Here is a 22,412-nt window from a genome sequence, read left to right as displayed (position 1 = left end):
TGAGCTAAAGCTGTCAGGCTTTCACTTTTTAATGTCTGAATCTAGTACTGCAAACTGAGGTACTGAGTATGTGTTACCATGACGACCGTAGAACTACACAGCCTTACTGCAATCAACCAGAAAATTTAATAAAGCTAAACGCAAATGACTAATAAGATATACAGACAGCATAAGGTCTACTTCAATGACCAGAAAAAACACATTAAAGCAGAGACCGTTTGCAAGCGCATGAGTTGCTATTGTTTACTAAAAGAACGTGAACGCATCACGGCAGAAAGGCGAGTCCGGCTGACGTGAGCGAAATTTATCGTCATTTATTAAATTTCTTTGTGGGGAAAACGCACCAAACTCACTTAAGTGATGTCATAGTTTGTAAATGGCGCCACATCGGAGGTGGGTAAGATTTTTGAACTACTGTGTGATTAAAAAAATTGCAACTTTCATTCAAGGTTTACGCAGTTTTGAAACTGCAACTCTTCGGTCAATTAAAAAAAAAAAAAGTGTGCGGTTTATTAATTGCAAACTAAAACCGAGGAGAATTAATAACTTTGGCGTTATTTAACACAAGTTCAGACCCTGACGTTTAAAGTTTTTTTTTGTTTCAGTTTACATTTTCCTACATCTAAAAATGCATCAAATAAATGTTGACGGCTTGCAGCGTGAGTCAAATGCGCCAAATGCGTCATTAGAACTCGACGCAGGGCTACAAAGAAAGGAGGGGAAAAAAAATTCATGAGCAACAAACAATTTATTTTAATAGAAATTAAGTGTTCATTGAGCTTCTCGCTCTGAACTCGTTCCTGATATTAATTTGATCGACTTTTATCAAGATATAGATTGCTCATATCGAATAACGCTCATTGTACTCCTTTATTTGGTATCAAGGTCAATTATGTGACAGTCTTTTTGTATCCTGATGTTTTGTCCCATCTGAAATTGATTAAATTATATATTTACATCATATTTATATGGTTAACAAGAAGAGAAGAAGAATATACAGTATATTGAATCAATATAGCTAGAACGCTAGAGCAGAAGCTTGATGTCCAACGCCGGAAACAAAGTCTAGACAGCAGTTCCTACCCGGACAAGTAGTTGCGCACACACACAAAAATGGCAGCCAACATAGAGCAAATCTTCCAAGATTTTATACTGAATAAAATCAGAGAAATTGAAGACCAGAGGGACGAAAAAACGTATGTCAGCATTTTGTTTTTCTCTCCTCTTGGTTGAGCACATTTAGCCAGCAAGTGAACGACACCGAACCCGCTAGCTCGCTAGCTGTTGGACGCTAAAATACCGGCGGTCGCTCGTTACAAACACCCCGTTACCGTACAAGCTAGCGCAATAGGAACACATGAATGCGGTTAAACGTCGGGGTGCGAACAGTAACGGTGCTATAAACGAGTCTGGTGTCGACAAAGCAATGTTTGAATCCCAAATAGATAAAATTGTACGATGTATCGTTTAAGCTACGTCGAAGGGTTTGACATGGCGAATATGGGGAGTTGTTGAGTCGATTTAACGTTAGCATAATGTTAATGTGTGTGTCAAAACCTGGGCTGGTCCAGTTAAATTAGTGTGCTTTATCATGATAATAATAATAATAGTTATTATTATTTGTCAGGTGTGAGCTGTTATTCCTCTGCAGAGGACGGAATGAACATTATTGTATCCCCAGAAATGAACACAAACAATAGTTAACTTGAAATTTGTCTGTAAATCTCACATTGTGTTGTTGCGGCATAATTTCACATTTTCTTCCACACGTTTTTTTTTTCTAAATATGACAAATAGATCATGTCATCTCACTTTTACGTTGGAGATTTATCAATTTTCTTGCCACAATTAGATTAAAACGTTCAATGGTGGTTTTCCTGTTGTTAGCAGTTAATCAAACGCCGCACGATTTGTAGTAACACGCTTAAGGCAACTGCAGTATTTGTATTTGTTTGTCCAGTGCTGCTGAAGGCGTCGGTGCTTGCGGTGAAACGCTCGGAGTAGAGAAGACCCCCGCAGAGAGTGAGAGAAAAGAGGAGCGCAGGAGGAGCGGCTCACAGAGGAAACACAAGAAACATAAAAAACATAAAAGTAAGAAGAAGAAGAGGAACCGGGAGAAGGAGGCGAAAGAGAGCAGCGGCGAATCTGGAGACGATTTGGACGGAAGAACTAAACATCAGTCCAGGTTGTACAAAAACAAGCATGACACCCCCCTCCCCGCCAAAAACACGGAGCAAAAAAAAAAGAAAAAGGAATATCGTTTGATAGTTGTGTTCTCGTAGATGAAGAATCGGTCGTTTAAAAAGCGACTGAATGTGCCAAGGTGGAAGATTTGAGAGAGTGAACGGGAGGTGACGCTCTGAATTAATACTTTTCACCCTAAACACACCCAGGGATCAGACTGATAAACCCGTGTACTACAGATGAATGCGCAAGGTCTAAAAAGTCTTAAATCCCGTTGCTTTGCCTTCGTCTTCGAGTAGAAGTCTCCTTCTTTGTTTCTAAATCTCTAAAATTCCGCACAAACGTGTGTGAGCAGTGACAGTGCAAAGCAGCGGGTGTGTGTCTCGAAGTAGTCCCCCTACAGGAGGGCAGGGAGAGGCGTGGCAGGAAGTTGTACGCTCAGGCTTGCTCGACTGTTAATGCCTGCTCCTCTAATGTGCCTAACTCAGGTTTTATGTTTGCTTCATAGAAGAGGAACGCCGACTGGGACGAAGAAGGAGCAAGGTACGTCTCTTTTATCTTTCCCAGCTGTTCCTCTGTCCGTTCGCTCCGGTCAAACTGAAACGGCACAGAGTCCCTGAATTGTTTGTCCAGATGAGGACGAAAGTAAGTCCAGATGCAACAAGCACACATCGGGAAAGAGGAAGAAAAAGAAGAAGAGACGGAAAAGCGAAGGGAAGGAGAGCTCCTCGGGTTCCGACTCAGAGGTCCAGTCGAAGAAGAGGGAGAGTAAACAGAGTGAAAGCCCGTCGCTGAGGAGACGGGAGGACCTGCCCGATATCATCCCTAAACAGGTACAAACACACGCTCTCAGCGCTCCCATCATGCACCCTGTTGTGCTCCTGTAACCTTGTACCCTGTATCTGTCCTCATCAAAACTGACACGTCACTCTCCTGATGTCCGAGGTTACTCATCACCGACTCAGCCATGGCTTTTTTAATGATGTAATCTTGTAGAGCCGAGATTCTCCAAGCCCCCCGGTGGGCTCTTGAGGTACTGCAGTGGAGCGGCAGTACCTTTAATTTTGTTTGAGATCGCCCTCCAATTTTAAAGTAAAAAAAAAAAAGAAAAAAAAAGAAGAAGATCCCAACAATTAGAACAAAAGCATGTGAGTAAAATAAAGCTTCTTCACCCTTCATTATCTGATCCCATCTTAAATTTACCAGGTGTGATAATGAGAAGTGTCTCATTCACTCGTCAGTCAGGTGAGAGTTTTAAGCCCATATATGGTGTGTCACGTAAGTTCATTGAAATATGGAGGAAATTCAATCAAGCGTGAAATTTAAAAAGCAAAGAATTTTGATGGTTTTTAATGAGGAAGAGCCTGACTAGTGAAGTCTTTTTCCTTCGGCTTCTCTTTGCCGCCTCCTCGGAAGGACGCCTCCAACAAAGGAAAAGGAGACGAGGGAGGACGGGGCAGGAGGCGTCGTTCCCGTTCCCGCTCACATTCCCACTGTCGTTCCCATTCCTGCCCTCAGTCTGAAAAGCACCAGCGTGAATCCAGGAGTCGCTCCCCGCCTGCCTCACAGGGCCCCGGGACCTGGTGAGAACAGGAAACCCTCGATAAGGACCTGATGAACGCGTTGTAACATTTAATTATGTCATCACATTGATTTCTCGTGTTTTTTTTAACCTTAAGCAGATGGAATGTTACTAAATCTTGTTCGAAAAATCTAAAAGTACACCAACAAAACAGTTTTCCTTGCCTTTCTTTTCTTAGCTCCTCTGAGAAAACGGGCGTTTCGGCTCCATCCCCGCAGCCCAGCCGGGGCCCTCCGACGGGCCTCCAGCTGCACCGGCTGACCTGCAGCCCTGCAGGAAGAAACAGCGATGCAGAGGAGCAGGCGGAGTCAGGCGCAGAGCCGCAGGGCCCTGATCAGTCTAACAAGCCGCCGGAGACAGAACAGGAGGACTTGACAGGACATTTAGGTAGGGCTTGTCAAGATAAAAGCAGTTCATTCGCCTGGAAACAGTTTTAAATTCCACCCAAAATATCTTAAGTTCATGGATGCTCTCATGCCCGTATGGACCCTCGACTCTTTCTAATTGTTTTTGTTTGTTGTTGTTTTGAAGTTGCAACCGTCTCTCGATGCTTCAGCCATGAATACGTCTACTGAACGGCAAAGACGTAGGGCGCTTACAGCTGATCGGCCGAACTTAATCATGCGTACGTCGCCACCCGCACGGCACTTCTTCAGTAACGCAGACAGGAAGTGCTGCGCCGGCTTCGTAGAGGAGCGGCCAAATGCGGAGGAAATGCTTTTCTCTGACAAGAGAAGTGATGCCATAGACGAGAAGGAAAACAGAGCACTTTTGACATTTGACCTACATTTTGCTGGTAGTTCTTCTGAGCTCCCGCGTAGAACAGAGGTCGGCAAAACACTCAAGGAGCCATTTGACCCCACAGGAAAGAGAACATCGCGAGCCAAAAAAACCCTTTTGACATCTAAAATGAAGACAAATCCGCAGTTATTCGGTTTTGTTACCGTTATGAGATCGATGAGCTGCCACCGAGAAAATGAAATTGTATTTCTACACGAAACAAAAATGTTTCCACAGAAACTTTTCACCTCTTGGATTTATCCGCGGTTGGGCCACCGGGGATTGAGAAGTTCAATAAACTGCGTGCCGACGGGCGTCGCAGCTCCGCGATTGTAACGATTATTTTGAGCTTCAAGAAAGTAAAAGATGTTTTATTTTGATGCTCCAAGATCACCATAATCGTCAAATTTAGAATGACATAAAAAAAAAAAAAACGGACCAATTAAACCCCCCCCCCCCCGAAAAATCCAGGATGTGTTAGACTTTAATTCGTCTGTTTTAAAGCTAAAATGAGACACAGTGAGTGACAAAAGTCCCTCAAGGCAGAGACATTGAACCACTGTAACTCTTCAATGCGCGGGGACAAAATGAGGGGACAGGATGTTCTGCCGGTGGAAGAAGCGATGCACTCGCAGTTTTTTTTTTTCTCCTTCTCCTTTTTTGGTTTTTGTTTTGTGTTGTTTTGTTTTTTTTATAAACTGTGGTATTGTGGTGTCTCTGTGTGAAAGTGGCACATATAAAGAAACTCATGCTCCAGCTGATGGGCGTGTATGTCCGTAGAGAGAAAACACCAGAAGAGTGGAAGCGGCCGCGCTCCAAAAAAACGATACAAATGCAAGACTTTTAGCCTCCGGGTTCACGTTGAGGACTGCGCTGTTTCAGCAATGCAGCTTCATCAGAGCGGGGGGGGCGGGCGGGGCGGGGGGGGGGTGTTACACTGAGACACTCACGCTGCGATTCCACGATACTTTAAGTACTTTAACAATAGCAGCAGTTACACAGGAGGGTCAACCTCTGAGAAACTGCATCTTCGTAGCCGAGGACGGTAAAAAAAGAAACACTACTAAAAACAAACCAGGAGTTATGTTTGTTTTTACCACACACACGCACACACACACACACACACACACACACGGATACTACATCGCAATAAACTGCTTTACCACTATTTGATGCGGCCCCCTCATCAGAGCATCAGCTAACAGTCTTGCATTTTCATCTTTCTGGAGTTCTGCTACTTGGACTCATCTAGTGTTTTTTTTCTGCAAAGTATTGATTGTACCTGAGCACCCACCCAAGAAGGCAATCAGAGGATGTGCGCCCGCTCTGCATTTCGAGTATGTTGTTAGCATTGCTATTGAAGAGCAACGACAACACCGCCACCTAACTGGACTGAACTGACCGCCGCAGGTACGTTGATGCTGTTTAATGTCCCGCAGCCTGCAAAATTAGATTTGCAGTGCAACTCTCCCCAGTGACTGATTTGTTTTGGTGGCTTGGTGTGCAAGCGAGGGACAACATGGTTGACAAAAAGATACTTGGAAGCAGTGAAAGCATCTACAGCCCTGATTTATAGAAGATTTGGAAACAAGTTGTCTAGCTATGTCGATGACCAAATCCTTACCTAGAGGAGGGATGTAAAAATGTTACAGTTTCAGCCGTTTTGGCTTCTGTTTTTATGTATTTTTTTGGATCTCCAAGCACCTCAAACGTCATCAGATAAGTTAACGTGAGCTTTAGGAAGCGGTTACGTCACTTGGATGTTTGAAGTATGCTGTACAGTTTAATGCACGCACAAACCTTTCGGAATGAACTTTGTGCCGCTCTTCAGATAACATCTGTTTCTTGCAGGCTGTGCTACATCCACGCTAAAGCAGTCCACGTCCACTAAACTGGACCAAAACGACGAGCCCAGTCCCCCGCGGCTAAACGCCTCAGAATCCACCTCCGCGGCCAGTAACAAATCCCCAGCAAAGAAGAAAAAGAAATCGTCCAAGTCTCCGCCGAGGAACAAAGAAGGGAAGTCTTCAAAGAGGCAGAAAAGATCGAGGTCGCCGCATAAGAGCCACAGGAAGGGATCCAGATCCAGAAGCCCTTCCAGGAAGAGGAGATCACGGTCCAGGTACAAAAAGATGTCATGTGTAAAAGATCTGCTGGATTTGATCTGTCAAGATCGCTGCTGGTTTGGTACACTGACGTCTGGCCGGAACACCCAGAAGTTCTTCCAAAAGTGCCCAAGGTCAAACTGAAAACAAGCCAACAGGGAGCAGATTGTTGTTTTTCTTGTGATGAAATAGTCGCTCCATCGTCTAGAAATTGAACTCCCGTCGTCCTTGCAGGTCAAGAGGTCGGAGGTCGCGGAGGTCACGCTCACGGTCTGCGTCGGGAGGCCGGAGAAGAGCCACATACAGTCAGAGGGACCGCTGGAAACGAGAGCCCAGCCACTCTCCCGTGCTCATCCTCCGCAAGAAAAGATCCCCCGCCAGGAAGTTCGGCAGCTCCGCCGACAGCCCTCAGCGCATCAGTGAGCTGGGTCAGCATGACGCTATTGATGAGCACCGTAGGCTCTGTTACCTTTCACGCCCGCGCACACGCGAGGAGAGCGAGATGAAAGTAACAGGCGAATTGGCGTTTTCCTTATTGGAAGTGTTGAGTTGAATGAAGTTCAATCAAACTGAATTTGTAGACTTCGTGATGTGGAAGCCGCTTTCGGTGTCGTTCCTCGACATCGTCCGCTCACTCGCGTCTCCGGGGAACCGGCGCCATGTTGCCCAGGCTTTCATAAGCTGGATAAAGTAAATGAACCTCTATGAGAAGCGACAGCGTACGCCGCTATCGCTCGTACTGATTTGTATCTGGGATTTGTGCCCCCTCAGATAAAGAGCAGTTGCTGGAAATCGCGAAGGCCAACGCTGCCGCCATGTGTGCCAAGGCCGGTATGCCCATCCCTGCCAGCCTGAGGTCCAGCGTGCTCCCTCTGGCTCTGCCGACGATGGCCATGAACGCCGCTATGGCCAGCATGACCGCCGGTAGGATTGCGACTCTTTTTCTTTTTTTTCCCCTTCACAATTTTTTTTTTAAACGTTTTCTTGGTTTACATCTTAGTATGACCCAGGTTGCCTGTAGAGGTTGTCGAAGTTTTTGATTCTCCCTGTTTTGATGGAAAGCTCCAGTGAAAGCCTGCTTGCTCGTATCCGGGAGAAGCTTCTCCCTGCTAGCCTGCATTTATTCTGAGGGGAGAAAAACCCCACAACAGTGGATAACCTTGACCGTGTCCTCCCTGTCCGTCTGAATGTCCGTCTCCCTGACAGCCACCATGACGGCAGCCTTGTCTAACATGGGCACTCTGTCGTCGCTGCTGCCTCTGCCTTCCATCACCAACAAACCCCCTCCTGCCCCCGCTCAACCCTGCATCGCCGCGCTGGAGGAAGTGAAGAGGAAAGTAGCGAAGCAAGCCAACAGCATCAGCATCAAGGAGTTCACCGACGTAAGGCTGCGCCGCGCGCGAGGGAACAGCCCTCCCCTGCTCGCTTCGTTGCTCACAGTTGAAAACGGAAGCGAGCAATCAAAGCGAAGTGTTGGAGAGGCCTGATCCTGCTGACGCAGCAATCATTTGGGTCACTTTAACGCACTGCAACACACGATCGACATCAACTGAAAATGGGAAAAACGTTCAAATTGAATTCATACAAATCGGCAAGCAAGGGGCCTGATTCCTCTCTGTCTTACAAGCTGCCATAACGCATTTGGACTGAAAAGTATTTGGTATCCAGAAACACCTTCCGGAAACCATTTGTCACCACATTTTGAAAAAACTGCACCATTGAGGCGCATAAAACGATCAGTAACGTTTTCACCGTAACACCGGTGTACGTTTTTGCTGACTGGAGCGCACCCGAATCGAGCTGACGGCGCTGACAGTACCGTCGCCGTTTCTTCCCTTTCAGAAATGCAAGATGATCGTGGACAGCAAAGGAGAGCTGCCGGTGGCGATGCCGCACGTGTCGGACGAAGAGGATGACGAGAAACCCTTCGGAGGAAACGCCCTCCGCGAGCAAAAGGCCATCAGCTTCAACATCAACGTGAGACAGCCTCACATCAATCTACTACACACGACTAATGAGTTTACTCCCCTCTGAGTGTAAATAAGTAGTACAATGTGCCTTAACGAGTACTTCACAGCACAACTCTGCTGTGATCCAACACCTGTGCGCTCTTAACTTGTGTACTAATACCGTAAAAGCTTTGATCATGATGGGAGGTCCCGATACATCCCAAAAGGTCAAAGGTCAGCCTCAGTGTGACGTCATAATGTTCTCTCATAGCAGTCAAACGTTTGAGCTTTCTTTTAAATCACTGCTCCCCCCGGTGGATAATTACAGCATTGCAACCAGTTTCCAATTGTTTGACTACATGAATGCATGTTTTGGAATGTGGGGTCCGCTCCCGTCCTCTTCTTCTTCTCTCCCCACCAGAACGCGACGGTTCGACCAACCACGCGCAGCGACGCGGGCATGGCCAAGGAGTTTCCCGTGTCTTCAGGATCCCAACATCGTAAAAAGGTCCGTGCATTTTGTTGGCATCCTGTAACGCTCGCAAACATCTGTGTGAACCGATCAGAAACGGCAGTAGTCAAGTTGAATGGATTCGTCAGAAAAGTTATGGTAAAAAAAAAAAAAAGATTAAAACAAAGCTCTGAAGTAAAAACTGGATGTCAGAGGTGTTCGTATTTAACAGCTTAAATATGACAAGTTGAATAAATCTCTTCTCAGTTTCCGCGGAACAGTACCACGCCGCTAGAACCTCCCTCAATAAATGGAAGTGCATTTAGCGTAGCATAGCACATTTAGGAAGGTTTTCCTCAAAATGGTGGAAAAACGTCCTGGAAATGTTTGCGTGAAAGGGTCAAGTTCTCGGTTTTTAAATGTCTTTTTTGTCTCGTTCGATTAAATATATGATAATTATTATTGCTGGTGTGTCTCTACTGTCCAGGAGGGCGAGGCACTGGGCGCCTATGGAGAATGGGTTCCAGTTGACAAAACAGGAGACGAAACCTCTGCTGCCCTCAGGAAGGCTCTGACCGCCGTTCCCATAGCGACAACCACCTCTTCGTCGGGTGACACGGCGACAGCCGCGGGATTACCGGCAGTGGCGGAACAGCCTGCGTTTGGGGCAGATAAGGACAGCGTTTTTCCTGACCCGCCCCCTCAGGTGAGGCGAGCATCGCGCCCACCAAGTCCCCTCCCGTTTCCTCTCTGACCGTTCCTTCTGTTCCCCTCGCCACTGCAGCCCGTCGATATCTCCCAGGCCGTAAGCGAGAGGATTAAAGCTCAGAGGCGACTGGCGGAGAACCCCTATGATGTCAGCGCCATCTGCATGCTGAGCCGTGCGCAAGAGCAGGTAGAGCGTTTCCATGTTCCATCGAGGGCAAATCAGAACACTGTAGGAACCCTAGGAGCAGCATTTGAAAGCTAATGCTAAAATCTACTTAGCGAGGGAATCTGATCTTTCTTTTGACAAATGTCACAATGAGCAGATATCAGCAGGAAAACTCACACTTGAAGCTAGGAAATCGAATCTTCAAAGACGAGGGGACCTGAACCAGGTTTAAAAGGAACGCTCTTGTCGTCTCAGGTGGATGCGTGGGCCCAGTCCAACACTGTTCCGGGTCTTTTCACCGGTTCCACGGGAGCCCAGGTCCTCACCTCGGAGGAGCTGTCCACCAGCGGACCGCAGGCATGGCTGAAGAAGGTAGAATAACGGAGCGAGCTTTTCCCGCCGAGGTTGCCTCCAGAAATCCTTCATTATCCGGCTGAAGCTCAAATACGGATCACGTGTTCAGTTCTTTCTTCCTCAAAACATTCAAAACAGCAGGTTTTTGCCTTTTCACCAGCATTTCCTTTGACGTCTTGTCACCTTCTGTGGCTCTGTTAGGACCAGTTCCTCAGGGCAGCTCCGGTGTCGGGGGGCGTCGGGGAGTTCCTGATGAGGAAGATGGGCTGGAGGACAGGAGAGGGTCTCGGGAGGAACCGCGAGGGCACCGTGGAGCCCATCATCATCGACTTCAAGGTGGACCGCAAAGGTCTGAAAGCACAGAGGAGCTAACAGGCAGCGCTCGATGCTGACTGAGTCGGCCACTGATAACTGCGGTGTGTTTCAGGGCTGGTGGCGGAAGGAGAGAAGCCGCAGAAGCAGACGGGAGGACTGGTGGTGACCAAGGATCTGATGGGTAACGGCACCGCGCTGTCCCGCTCACGCAGAGTTCTGTCCCCCCCTGACGCTCTCCTCTCCTTCCTCAGGCAAGCACCCGGTGTCCGCCCTCATCGAGTTGTGCAATAAGAGACGAATCATGCAGCCGGACTTCGTCATGGTCCACCACAGCGGCCCGGACCACCGCAAGAACTTCCTCTTCAAGGTAGGACACAAGATCCGGCCACCCGCTCGTCATTGGTCCATAACCAGTTTGACCTTTTGTCTGTTCTCTAACGACAAAGTTGAATTTCAGTCGACCGGAAGACGTTTTCTCTCACACGCTTCTTCTCCAGGAGAACGTAATTATTCATCTGCCTCATAAATCCGATACGCTAAGAGCAGAAGCAGCGCGTCTGAGATGGTTTTAAAGTGACATACTGCGGTTAAATGTGGCGACCAGAGTGCGACCAGCGTGACCCTCGCAGGTGTTTACGCTTTTAAATGGGATCAAGATGCTCTCTGACAGCTGTGTCTCGTCCAGGTGACGGTAAACGGCGTGGACTACCAACCCCAGACTGCCAGTCCCAATAAGAAACACGCCAAGGCCATGGCCGCCACCGTGGCCCTGCAGGCTCTGGGAGAGGTACGTCCTCCCACAACACCGGCACAAACATTTGAATATGAAAACCATAACAAGGCTGCTGTCACTCGGGGAACTACTGAAGGATATTTTATTATTATTTCATCTCATATCTGCTTTTACAGCTGAAAACAGAAACGAGTTCATGATCACACGTGTGTTCTAGATTGAAGGCTTTTATTTTGACAGCGCCGATTCCTGGTCGTGGTTCAGTTTGGTCGATGAAGTACTTGTATATGGTGAAATAGCCCTACTTGAAGTTCTTGTAGCTGATTTATGAAGGCGCAAACGTATTCCCTCCTCTTGTGTCCTGTTCTCAGGTTCCGGTGGACGGACCAGGACTCTACACTGGGCCAGTCTTCACCGCTGCTTCCACCGGCCCCCTCTTCTCTACGTAGGCGGTCAGCGGCAGGTCCGAAAGGCATTTGTGTATCGTCTCTACTGTGACGGCCGAGGAACGAACGCACGTTCCCTCACACAGCGGCCGGAACCAGAACATCCAGTCTGGTTCCGGAGGCCACCGAGTACCTTTGTATCAAAGCTGCTCCCGGTGGACTTTATTTCATTTTTATTCCTACAACAACAAAATCACACTTTCACGTGATGAACGAACGATGTTCGCGGTTTCGCCCGTCTGACCTGAGATCACGCCGGATTCGTTTCCACGGCAACAGCAAGGCGACAAAATCCAACTGAGGGTTGTTTTTTTTTGGTTCGTTCTCATTGGTCAACGGCTGTTTTGTTTTATTTTGTTTTGTTGTTTCAAACACGGCTTTGAAGGCAACGTTTGTCACATGAGAGGCTGGCGCCAAACCTTTGTAAAGAGAAATGAAGATGACATTCACGTCCTGCCGTAGGGGAACCACGCCGGGGTTCCTCATGTCGTGTTTGTTTCATGTGATTTCTTCAACGTCCCTCTGTTTGTACGATGAAGGGGGAATATGGACTGCCATTTTGGATTCTGGCCCCCCCCCAGGGAGTCGGCCGCACTTGTGAAGACTCTCAGTGGGTGTCACCATGGCCACGTCACCTCGTATAACTTGAAGGTACCAGAAACACGAGAGAGAGAGAGAGAGAAGCGACTGCAGCATTTATCACAGCGGCCCTGTCAGTCAGTCGTGCATAATCGTGCTTCAAAATAAAAGTTGAACATGTAAATAGGCTTTATTTTTTAAGGCTACATTGTGATTATGGCCGATAAGAAGGCGGAGCAGCACAGTCTCGCTCACCGCGGCGACCACAAACATTCAGAACTACTGATCCTTTTTTTTTTTTTTTTTTGGTGGCGTTTCTTAAAAGTAATATTGAAAATCAGACCCTCATCTTGACACTGGTTTCATTCTTTTACATTTAAAAAAAAAAAAAAAAGTTTTTAGGATTAATATTCAATATAAAGTTGCATGGATCACAATTTGACTTACAGGCGGCCGCACTCTCCTGTCAGCATTTTTTATTTTAAATTTTTTTTTTTTTTAATGAATCGCATTTCCCCCGCCGCGTGTTTGGGTGCGTTTTTCACGCCGTCTAAAGTTTTCATCAAAGTTTGCTTCAATATATAAAAAACAAAAACAAAAAAAAAACAGCCGTATATTAAAGTGTATGTGGTTCAAAATGGTGGTTCTATTTGGAATTGATGGAAATAAATGTTTATTTTTTATCAAATTTGTATTTATAGTTGTTATTCATTCGAGATAAACGTACTGCGATCAGCCACGAACGCTAGTTCTACTGTCACTGTCATAGGATTTTTATTAGATGATTAAAAACATGAATATATTTGCAGTTCCATTCATCCGTAAATCTTATAAACTAATCAATTAAAATTTGATGGTGAAATGAGGGACCTTTTTCTAGGTCTCCGATTAAATATTCAGGTTGGAATAAGCATGTAGTGTTTATATAGATTATAGGTAACAATCATGCAAAATGCATATAAATTGTTGAATTAAATGCATAAGTTGTTATTACTAATTAATTACTCATTAATACTTTCTTAGTATGAAAGGACTTTTGGCTATGTAAGAGGGTTATATGTTTGTCAAGGAGACAATGCAACAAAAAAAAAAGGAAACCGCTGACAAATGAAAGATCTATGGATAACGTGTGTGTGTGTGTGTGTGTGTGTGTGTGTGTGTGTGTGTGTGTGTGTGTGTGTGTGTGTGTGTGTGTGTGTGTGTAAGAGAGAGAGGAGAGAGTTGACCTGCACCGCTCAGTAAGATAAGATCACCACGCAGACATGGTGAGTACGTTTGATTCTTTATCGACAAATCTTGGGATTAATAATCCAGCCGCCGTCATAAATCACATATCTCAGGTGACGAGTATCAGCGGGATTATCGGGATTAACAGCCAGGAACAAAGTGAGAAATTCTTCTTTGAGCTAGAATTCCTGGAGCAACCAGACTTGACAAGTACATGTACAATAAATCCCTTTCTCTTTCCAATCTACCAACAGGTTACGATAACCATTGTAATTTCTGGTAAAATTGTAGGTAAAAAAAAAAAAAGTCCACAGATTAGCAGTTATGGGATTAATTATTTGTTCGTGTGATATGAAATAATCACTGATAAATCCTGTATCTAGATAGATCGATGGATATTCTTCAAATGGTTTAATAACGTTTCAAATTAATTTAATTGTTGTTGTTTTTTTTTTGACGATAGATAATTTAGGCCCTGTGGAAAAATCAACCTGACCTGATTAATGGATCGATTGATTAATGAGTCATCAATATTTGTGAGCAGTGTTCGTTGTGTTTGCAGTACGGGTTCATCAACAGCTGCCTCCAGTCTCTGGTGAGGGAGAGGTTTGGTCAGGAGACCTGGGACCAACTGAGGTTTGGCCCAACACACACACACACACACACACACACACACACACACGTACAGTTTTACATCATTATCTACAGAGAGCAGTGGGCTTGAACATGTCACGAAGTCGTATTTTTTTCCAGCCGTCTCGCAGGAGTCCAGGACGCCTTCATGACTTACACGGTCTATGACGACACCCTGACCCTCAGTCTGGTGAAGGAGGCCTGCTCCCTGCTGGGTAACGCCTGTCACACCTCCACCGTCCCACGGCGGTCGTACCGGTCCCGGGAAGTAGGCTACAGCACGGACCGCTTATGATTTAGATCAACATTTATCCTTGGGCTTAGTAAAACACTTTGTGAATTTTGTCGCAAGTGTTTTTGATGAAAGCGATGTGACATCGTCCTTGATTCGGGTTAATGGCGAACGCGTTTTCGCGGTGGAGTATTTCAAGCTTCAGCTGTACGTGACAATGTCATTTCATATTTATTGACAATCTTTGGAAGGTACATGGAAACAGTGCTCCCTGTGGCACGGACTTGTTTACTCGGGTCACGCCGACAGGGCTCTAAACTGGTCCCACTGGTCTGATTATGCGAACTGGACATACTTTAGGGAACAAACTGTGTAATTGAATATCTGCCTGGTGCCACGCGCGTCCCGACACAAACAGGTGTCCTCAGGTGTGATAGTCCATCCACTCTATCAATATCTGATTAGCTTCCCGTCCCTCTTATGTTTTTTAAATTGTTTATTTTTCATGTTTCAGATGTTTCTGCTGACGTGTTCCTAAAGCTTTTTGGGGAACATTTCTTCATTTTCTGTAAGAAGGCGGGCTACGACACCATGCTGAGGACCCTCGGAGGAAATCTCATCGAGTTTATTGCCAATCTGGATGCTCTTCATAGTTACCTGGCTTTATCCTATCAGGTATACATCATTGTCTGTTCGCAACTCAACAGGCGAGAACTTCTTCGATCTAATAGAAAATTATTTTGGAACTGTGTAACCGATTTTCTTCGCAAATAATGTACGTATGTATATAATGTAAAGACAGCGCCAGACTGAACGAACGTTAGCTACAGTAGAACAATGCTTTGTGTGTCAGAATTGTTGAATTCTTGAATGCTCAGCGCAGTGTTCGTGTAGCTCAGGTTAGCGTTCAGCGTTCCCGTGACGTCACAGGAAAATGGGGGTCGACACTCCAGAGTGGTAGCTAACTGCTTCCATGCTAACTGCCACTAAACATGAGAAGAAGAAGACAGTAGAGGACGAGCTGATTGTTGTTGTGTGGGGTCATCCGTAGCTTAACATTAAATATGGGGGAAAGTAATTACGCTGAATAAAAGAGATGTCTGAGCGTCTGTTGAATTTTGGGATGACCTGCCAACACGGAGGTGGCTAACTCACCAAGCTAACGGTGCACATCACCAGCACAACAAATGATGGTGTACCACAACTTCAGCATGTTTTCATCAACATAACAAAGTTCAGTGCCGCATCATCTCAAAGGGGAGCTAGAAAACTAATCTCCAGCACGATATTTCAACTCTGATTCCACGAAAGTGGATTCTAAATCCTTCTTGATTTTGTGGTGATCCTTGGTACAGCCCCTGAGATCATCTCCTGTCTTTGGCCGTGATCCCCGAGGGCCCTGCTTGGCGGTAGCGTCCTCTACCTCCTCGGCACGCCACTGCTTATCTGCCCGTAAACAACAAAACAAAAAAGATGTTCACCCTCGTGTGTAATCAGTGCACCTCTAATAAGATGAAACGCTTCAGTTCACCTCTAAAATGTTATATAACATCAGCTCAGAAACAGACTCCACCTCTGAGTGGGTTTGATTTTGTTGATATGCGGGTATCAAAGACTTTGGTGTTACAAAATGCGGTGGCATTAAAAAAAAAAAACGCGCTTTTCATTGCGCTTTATCATTGGGAGAATCCATTGAAATACGCAAAAAAGAAAACATGGGCAAACTCACACAAAGTGAAATGTCGCCGACCGGGGAATTTGTCTTGACGTTGCTGTCTTCCTCCTGCACGAGGAGCGCGCAACCATTTGTGTTTACTTGCTATAAGCACGTGCTGCTTTATCACATGCGTTATTTTTATTATTACGGAGGCAGTTTTATGAGTCAAACAAGTCCAAGACTAACTTCCCTTCTGAGACGATGTAGTCCATGTTCTACCTTCTAGATTCTGACTGACCCAATGTTTCTTGTCGAATTCTGTATTTTCATATCCTTCTTGCCATTTTAAGGACATGAATGCTCCGTCTTTCCGAGTGGAGCTAACGGAAGACGGGAAGATGCTACTTCACTACTATTCCGACCGGAAGGGCCTGTATTACATTGTACCCGGTAAACAACCTCGTCAACTCACCAACTGGCTTCCTCCATCTTGAACGTGGTCATCTTAATTTTTCATGCTGCAAGTTGTCCGTCAGGCCTCCACACGCGTGAACGTGTCACCTGGGTGTGTGATTGCACGCTGAAAAAGCTGGTGTGCAATCGATCACGGCGGTTCTCACGTGCGGCATTGACTGAATAAAAGATTCACATTGAGGAACTGTCACGTATTTCACACGATCGACCGCATCTCACTTATTCAAACGCTTTTGGAAAGGCGGTGAAGTTTCAAGGCGTGCCGATGCTCATTCAGTCACTGAATCAATCTGAGCCTCCATCGTTCAGTCTGTTGATTTTTTTTTTTTTTTTTGGAGCTGTTTTCTGTTTTTGAGAGGCAGCTCCTTTGTCCTCGCTACGCCACAATCTCAATCAGCACTCACGCTCTTATTGTTGCTAAGTGCAGTTAACAATTGTCGATCAAAGCGCGCCGGTGATTAATGAGTCTTGATGCAGCGTGTAATTAAATCCAAACAAAACTGTGCTTGTTTGCTCACAAGTAGATGCAGATACATGATTCTGAGTGTCTGACTACGCACTGATCTCTTTTCCATCTCGCCGCAGGAATCATCGAGGCGGTGGCTCGAGAGTTTTTTGACAGCGAGGTGACCATGGAGGTTGTCAATCAATCAGAGGAAGAGGAGCGGACAGGAAAGAAGGAGCATGTTGTTTTTCTGGTTAAACAGATGATTCAAGCTGGAAAACCCACACGGCAGGTCTGCTCCAGAAGAGAGGTGGGCGAACGTGCGCCGCTCTGTTTTGATTTGAGTGTCGACGAGTGAGCGTGAGTGAGGCTACGCGAAGGGCCGCCACAAACTGCCAGAACCGCTTTCAGTCCTCCCTGGCATATATTCTACCCCGGGATTGGGATTATGACCGCCATTCCTCCACTTTCCTTTAATTTGTGACCCACCTATTATGCGTGTTGTTGTTTTGTTTTAAATTTTGTGTGTTTTTCTCCACAAAAAAGGTATTTTTCAGAAGAATGAGGGAGAGGTGTCTCTCACTGGCCGGAGAACAGAAGGGCTGGGGCCTGATCAGGACTTTGGTTCTTTCAAAAAAGGGTACAATGAGACATGTGACAGATATCCATCATCACGTTTAAGTCTTTGAAACACAGCAAATTATTGTACTTCTAGCCGTTATGCTATCAAACCCCTTATTGCAGAGTAGATCAGGCCTTGGTATTCCATTTTCATCCTTTTAGCCTTAAGAATGCTCTTTTTTGGGGGGGGGGGGGGTTCAATTCACATCATAATTAGAATCTTTTTCAATTTTGACACATGAAAGGTGTCAGGTACTGCAGTTCAGCCCACCGACAAGCACAGAAGTAATGGATGTCATAGCCAATCTTAGAAGCAATGAACTAAGGGTATCTCTACTCGAGCAGGTCGGCGCTTTCATCACCGAACCACTCGTTTAATCCGCGCAAGATCCACGGAAACGGAAATAGTTCCGAAATGCCAAAGTCATTCCTCGTTTAAAATATTGAGAAATAAACCGCTTCGCAAATTAGCGTCTCATCATTAATCCTGCCTTGTTTTGGTTTTTTTTTTTGTTTGTTGTTGTTTTTCAAAATGGTAACCCTATAATCAAATATCCTCAAATCTAAATGAGCAAAAACGTTCTCCTTGATAATCTAAAATCTCCCCAGCTAGATGGCTTTGTTGCGACTCGGTGATAACGTTTCAGTAGCCATGGCAAACAAAGACATTTCCCTGTATATATTCAATACGATAAATCGTGATATTCTGATTTTTAAAAAAGGAATTTGTTGGTTTCCGTGACCAGACGCTGATAGCGCCGTAATCCTAGTGAGAACAATATGTATACTTCAACCGATCTGTATCAAATTGGGAGGGGTTAACATGCGGAGTACCTCAAAGATCAATTTTAGGTCCACTGCTTTTTATTACTTACATTAATTTTTATACCATATGTTATTTTGTCGCCCTTTTTGTGGAAGATCCATATTTGATTCCGACACACAAAAATTTCAAATCCTTTGAAATTCCCTCCAATTTCCCTCGTAATCTGAAATTCACAACAATAACAACAACGCCTACGTGCGTGCTACGAAATTCATAGTAATTAAATAAAATGGTATGGGACTGTCAGAATATTTAACGCAACTAAAAATGACTATAGGCTGTATATTCTATTTCGAGTCTCTCTCTCGCGGACCTTTTTGGACGTTCTAGGTAGGATGCTGTTGCAGCAACAATGATACGCGTTGTATTTATTTCCCAGGAAGTCCCCAGAGTTCCTTAAGTCCACAGTACCCAGGAAAGCTGTGGATAGAAGAGAAAGCTTTCTGCCATGCTTTCCCGTTCCATATTGTCTTTACTGAAGATGTAAGGCGACACAGTAACCCCCATGGGAGGGTTGGGTTGTTGTTGTTTTTAATCAGTTCAATACACTTTTTTGTTTTATGGTTTGTCACTCCTTTCATACGTCTGCATTTTTTTTTTCCCCTCTTTCTGCCTTTCCCTGTTTTGCCTGATCATCTAGCTGAGGGTGAAGCAGCTCGGAGTAAATATACAGAAGTTCATTCCGGGTCTCCAGGCCAGAGACGCTACACTGGACAACTACTTCATTATCATACACCCACAGGTAAAGTAGAGCCAAGTACCACGAGTTGAATATTTCCTTCGCGAGTACTGGATTGTATATCTAAAATACATCTCTATTCATTTTCTTTCACACATACCGTACACACGAATTCAACGCAACCACAAGTTCACTTTTTCATATTTTCATAAGTAAATCCCCTGCTAATCAGATTTTATCCTTTAATTGCTACAATGCCGCTTCTGTTTCTATCCTCCAGGTGACTTTTACCATCCGGAGCATCAGGAAATTCATCAACAGCCAATTTGTCTTGAAGACCCACAACGGCGAGCACGGCGCACTGAAACTAAGAGGTGAACAAAACACACCAGTTGTAGCGCCGTGAGGTTCCGGAGGGAACTGCCGTCTTAAATAAATAAACCTCTACTCTATCAATGTAGGTCAGATGTTGTGGATGGAGTCTCTAGGCTGTATGTTGTACCTGTGCTCCCCGAAGCTACGAAGCCTGCGGGAACTTCAAGGTGTCGGCCTCCATCTGGCTGACCTGGCCCAACATGATGTCACCAGAGACCTGGTTCTCCTCAACCACCAGCGTTTAGCTGAGATGGAGCTCTCAAACCAGCTGGAGAGGAAAAAAGTAGGAAAGCAGTTGAGACTTCTGACCAAAGTGGTTCTCCGCGTTAAGAACCAACAATGTGATTATCAGAGTTGTGAAAATGTTTTTAGAAATGAGTAGACCACGTGAGACAACCAGCGTCTGGGTACCGTACACTCTTCCGTTTCACCTGGAAAAGTGCACTTAGGGGAATATGCCAAATGTGGGGGAAAAAAGTAAGTGGACACCCTTCACAAAATGGCTGACGGCTAGTTACCTTAGCTGCAATTAGCTTAGCTTAGCTTGCGTCCTCCAAACCCTTCTTTCTCTCTCTCAAGAGAAAGCCTGCTCTTTTTTTTTTCTTTTTTTTCCCTGGTTCAAATAGATCAGGGTCTGGTTTTGACCAAAAGAAATCCTCTTTACCCTCTTTTATTTTTTTTTTAATGACCGAAATTTTGATCGGTCTTTTGAGGTCACCGCCCCTGCTCAGTAAAGCCGTTTCCATTTATCTGCTAAATATGCATCTCGTAATTTTATTTTTTTCCAGGAGGAATCTTCCGTAAAGCACAGCCCCAGTTGTAATAATGTTGAGGATTTTTTTGGAGAAACGTGCACTTGACGACTTTTATCGAGGGTATGTGACGCAGCCCATCCGCTACCATTCCGCATGCTAAGCTAACTAGCATTTAGCTTGTCTCTGTGGCTCGCGGCGCCCAAGTAGAGAGTATCAAACTTCTTTACTTGCTCAGAGGAGAATGGCAAATAAGAGTAGTTCCCAATAAGTTGCTGGAAAATAGATGGATAGATTTATGGCCTCCGACAACAACAAAAAGGTGGAGTGTTCCTTTAAATCCCCCAGTGCTAGCTGGATATACGCTGATGTAACAGAACGCTCCGAAGTGATCTCCAGACGTGCAGCGAGATGTACTTTAAAATTCAAAGTGTGGTTGTCCGACCAAGTGCCAATTCTTCACGATTCAGCGGACAGCGCACGCTACGACCACTGCCGTCACACGCTGCTGAAACAGGAAAAAAACAAACTGCTTCAAAGCACCATTGCACATCAACTTTAATCTTCTCTGGATATTTTAGCGCCACGACACGGGACATATTTATTCGTCGTCACACCTTCTTATGGACGCTGCCTTTTGGAATCTGTGCAGTTCCATCCCTGCAATTTAAATAAGCTCCATTTATACTCCAAACAAACCTGGTTCTGCTAATTAATTACTTATGTGTCAGGCATGTACGAATGTCTGAGCTAAGAGGAGGATGAATAATTTGTGACAGGTCCTGCAGGAAAAAAGGGTTAAAAAAAAATCTCTGTCTCTCGCGGACCACGTTGACGGATAAAACGTGGCGCCTCTTTCAGTTCAACGCCTTTTCACGTTTGTTTTGACCGTCCGAACTTCCCGCGTCGCGTTTTTTTTTTTTTTCTCAAACGCTTCCGTGTCTTCGTCCGTAGGAGGAACTGCGAATCCTGTCGCGTCACCTTGAGGCTGAGAAGGAGAAGACGGAAACTCTGCTGTACGCCATGTTACCGCGCCACATAGCCAACCAGCTAAAAGACGGGAAGAGCGTCGAAGCAGGTTGTTGTCTATCAAATCAGAACCAGCACGTCGATGTCTCCCCATCCGTCTGACACTCCTCCGGATACTCTCTCTCTCTCTCAGGGGAGTTTGAGGTGTGCACCATTTTATTCAGCGATGTGGTAACCTTCACCAACATCTGTGCCGCATGTGAACCCATCCACATAGTCCACATGCTCAACGCCATGTACTCCAGGTTTGACCGTCTCACCAGCGTCCACGACATCTATAAGGTACCATAAAGCGCCGTTTGAAATGAATATATCGTAATATTTGTGACAAAATAAACGCCGTTTGATTTGTTTTCTGCGCAAAGGTTGAGACGATCGGCGATGCGTACATGGTGGTGGGCGGAGTTCCGCTCCCTACGCAGACCCACGCTCACAGAGTGGCAAACTTCGCTTTGGGTATGAGGGTAGCAGCCCGGGACGTCACCAACCCAGTGACAGGCAAACCAATACAGGTGACAAGGAGACTTTTGTTTGCTCGTACTAATCCATATTTTCGCCGATGATAACTTAGCAAGTTCAAACGAGGTAGAAAGTGAGCGCTTGTCATTCGTGCAACGTAAGCATTGATAACGTAAATCAGTAAAAAAAAAGAAAAAAAAAGCTAATTAACATTAAGACTATTCGTTTTTTTACAACCTCTGTAATTTGGTTTCTATTCAAAGGTTTTTCACACCCCTGTAGCCTGCAGCTCAGACCAATAATTTCAGAATCTCAGGTTAGCAATTTTTTAGCAATAATTTAGATGAGCTCACTTTGATTTAATATCACTATTTGAAACTTGTATTGTACTTGTTTTTTTTGTCCTCCATTGAAGCGGATTCGTACGTGATTTATTCAAGGACTGGCGGAAAAATCAGATGCGTGTGTGTGTGTGTGTGTGTGTGTTGGGACTGGTTTTAAACCTGTTCTGGGTTCAGTAGGTCACTGAAAGTCACATTAAATAGATACTCTTCTCTTCCAGGGTGCGTACCCACAGCAGTCGCGCTTTCATCATAGCGTAAGAGCTGCAGTCTCAGGTCGGTGCGTTCAGGGACAAAACGGCACAATCTG

General features: G+C 45.4%; 2 protein-coding genes across 3 annotated transcripts in view; both read left to right on the top strand.

Annotated features, from left to right (window-relative positions):
• The first annotated feature begins 966 nt into the window (after positions 1 to 966).
• sonb (SON DNA and RNA binding protein b) lies at positions 967 to 13,137 on the top strand. Of its 2 annotated transcripts, none has more exons than XM_086216144.1 (20): positions 967 to 1,196; positions 1,961 to 2,185; positions 2,693 to 2,727; positions 2,818 to 3,017; positions 3,703 to 3,767; positions 3,945 to 4,153; positions 6,398 to 6,668; positions 6,886 to 7,079; positions 7,423 to 7,575; positions 7,858 to 8,033; positions 8,494 to 8,628; positions 9,022 to 9,108; positions 9,539 to 9,757; positions 9,836 to 9,946; positions 10,181 to 10,297; positions 10,481 to 10,628; positions 10,707 to 10,775; positions 10,846 to 10,961; positions 11,280 to 11,381; positions 11,699 to 13,137. In XM_086216144.1, exons 1-20 carry the CDS (start codon positions 1,114 to 1,116, stop codon positions 11,774 to 11,776), a joined length of 2,793 nt encoding a protein of 930 aa, XP_086072270.1. In that variant the 5' UTR covers positions 967 to 1,113; the 3' UTR covers positions 11,777 to 13,137. The 2 variants fall into 2 exon arrangements, with proteins under 2 accessions (XP_086072270.1, XP_086072189.1); XM_086216063.1 differs by having other exon boundaries at positions 3,601 to 3,767; positions 11,699 to 13,136.
• Positions 12,336 to 22,412, top strand: part of gucy1b2 (guanylate cyclase 1, soluble, beta 2) — a 12,475-nt gene continuing 2,398 nt past the window's right edge. The window contains exons 1-15 of the mRNA XM_086202809.1: positions 12,336 to 12,424; positions 13,563 to 13,617; positions 14,142 to 14,215; positions 14,333 to 14,427; positions 14,959 to 15,119; positions 16,452 to 16,551; positions 17,161 to 17,375; positions 17,546 to 17,660; positions 18,847 to 18,950; positions 19,108 to 19,209; positions 19,427 to 19,520; positions 19,608 to 19,804; positions 21,228 to 21,351; positions 21,436 to 21,584; positions 21,668 to 21,814. Of these exons, the coding sequence (XP_086058935.1) occupies positions 13,615 to 13,617; positions 14,142 to 14,215; positions 14,333 to 14,427; positions 14,959 to 15,119; positions 16,452 to 16,551; positions 17,161 to 17,375; positions 17,546 to 17,660; positions 18,847 to 18,950; positions 19,108 to 19,209; positions 19,427 to 19,520; positions 19,608 to 19,804; positions 21,228 to 21,351; positions 21,436 to 21,584; positions 21,668 to 21,814 (1,680 nt within the window). The 5' untranslated portion in view covers positions 12,336 to 12,424; positions 13,563 to 13,614. The remainder of the gene's footprint in view (positions 12,425 to 13,562; positions 13,618 to 14,141; positions 14,216 to 14,332; positions 14,428 to 14,958; positions 15,120 to 16,451; positions 16,552 to 17,160; positions 17,376 to 17,545; positions 17,661 to 18,846; positions 18,951 to 19,107; positions 19,210 to 19,426; positions 19,521 to 19,607; positions 19,805 to 21,227; positions 21,352 to 21,435; positions 21,585 to 21,667; positions 21,815 to 22,412) is intronic.

This window comes from Aulostomus chinensis, chromosome 1 (assembly GCF_037954235.1).
Source record: "Aulostomus chinensis isolate RoL2024-O1b breed Wild chromosome 1, RoL_Achi_v1.0, whole genome shotgun sequence".
In the NCBI taxonomy this organism is placed as follows: Eukaryota; Metazoa; Chordata; class Actinopteri; order Syngnathiformes; family Aulostomidae; genus Aulostomus; species Aulostomus chinensis.
This window is presented reverse-complemented; position numbering and strand designations above follow the sequence as displayed.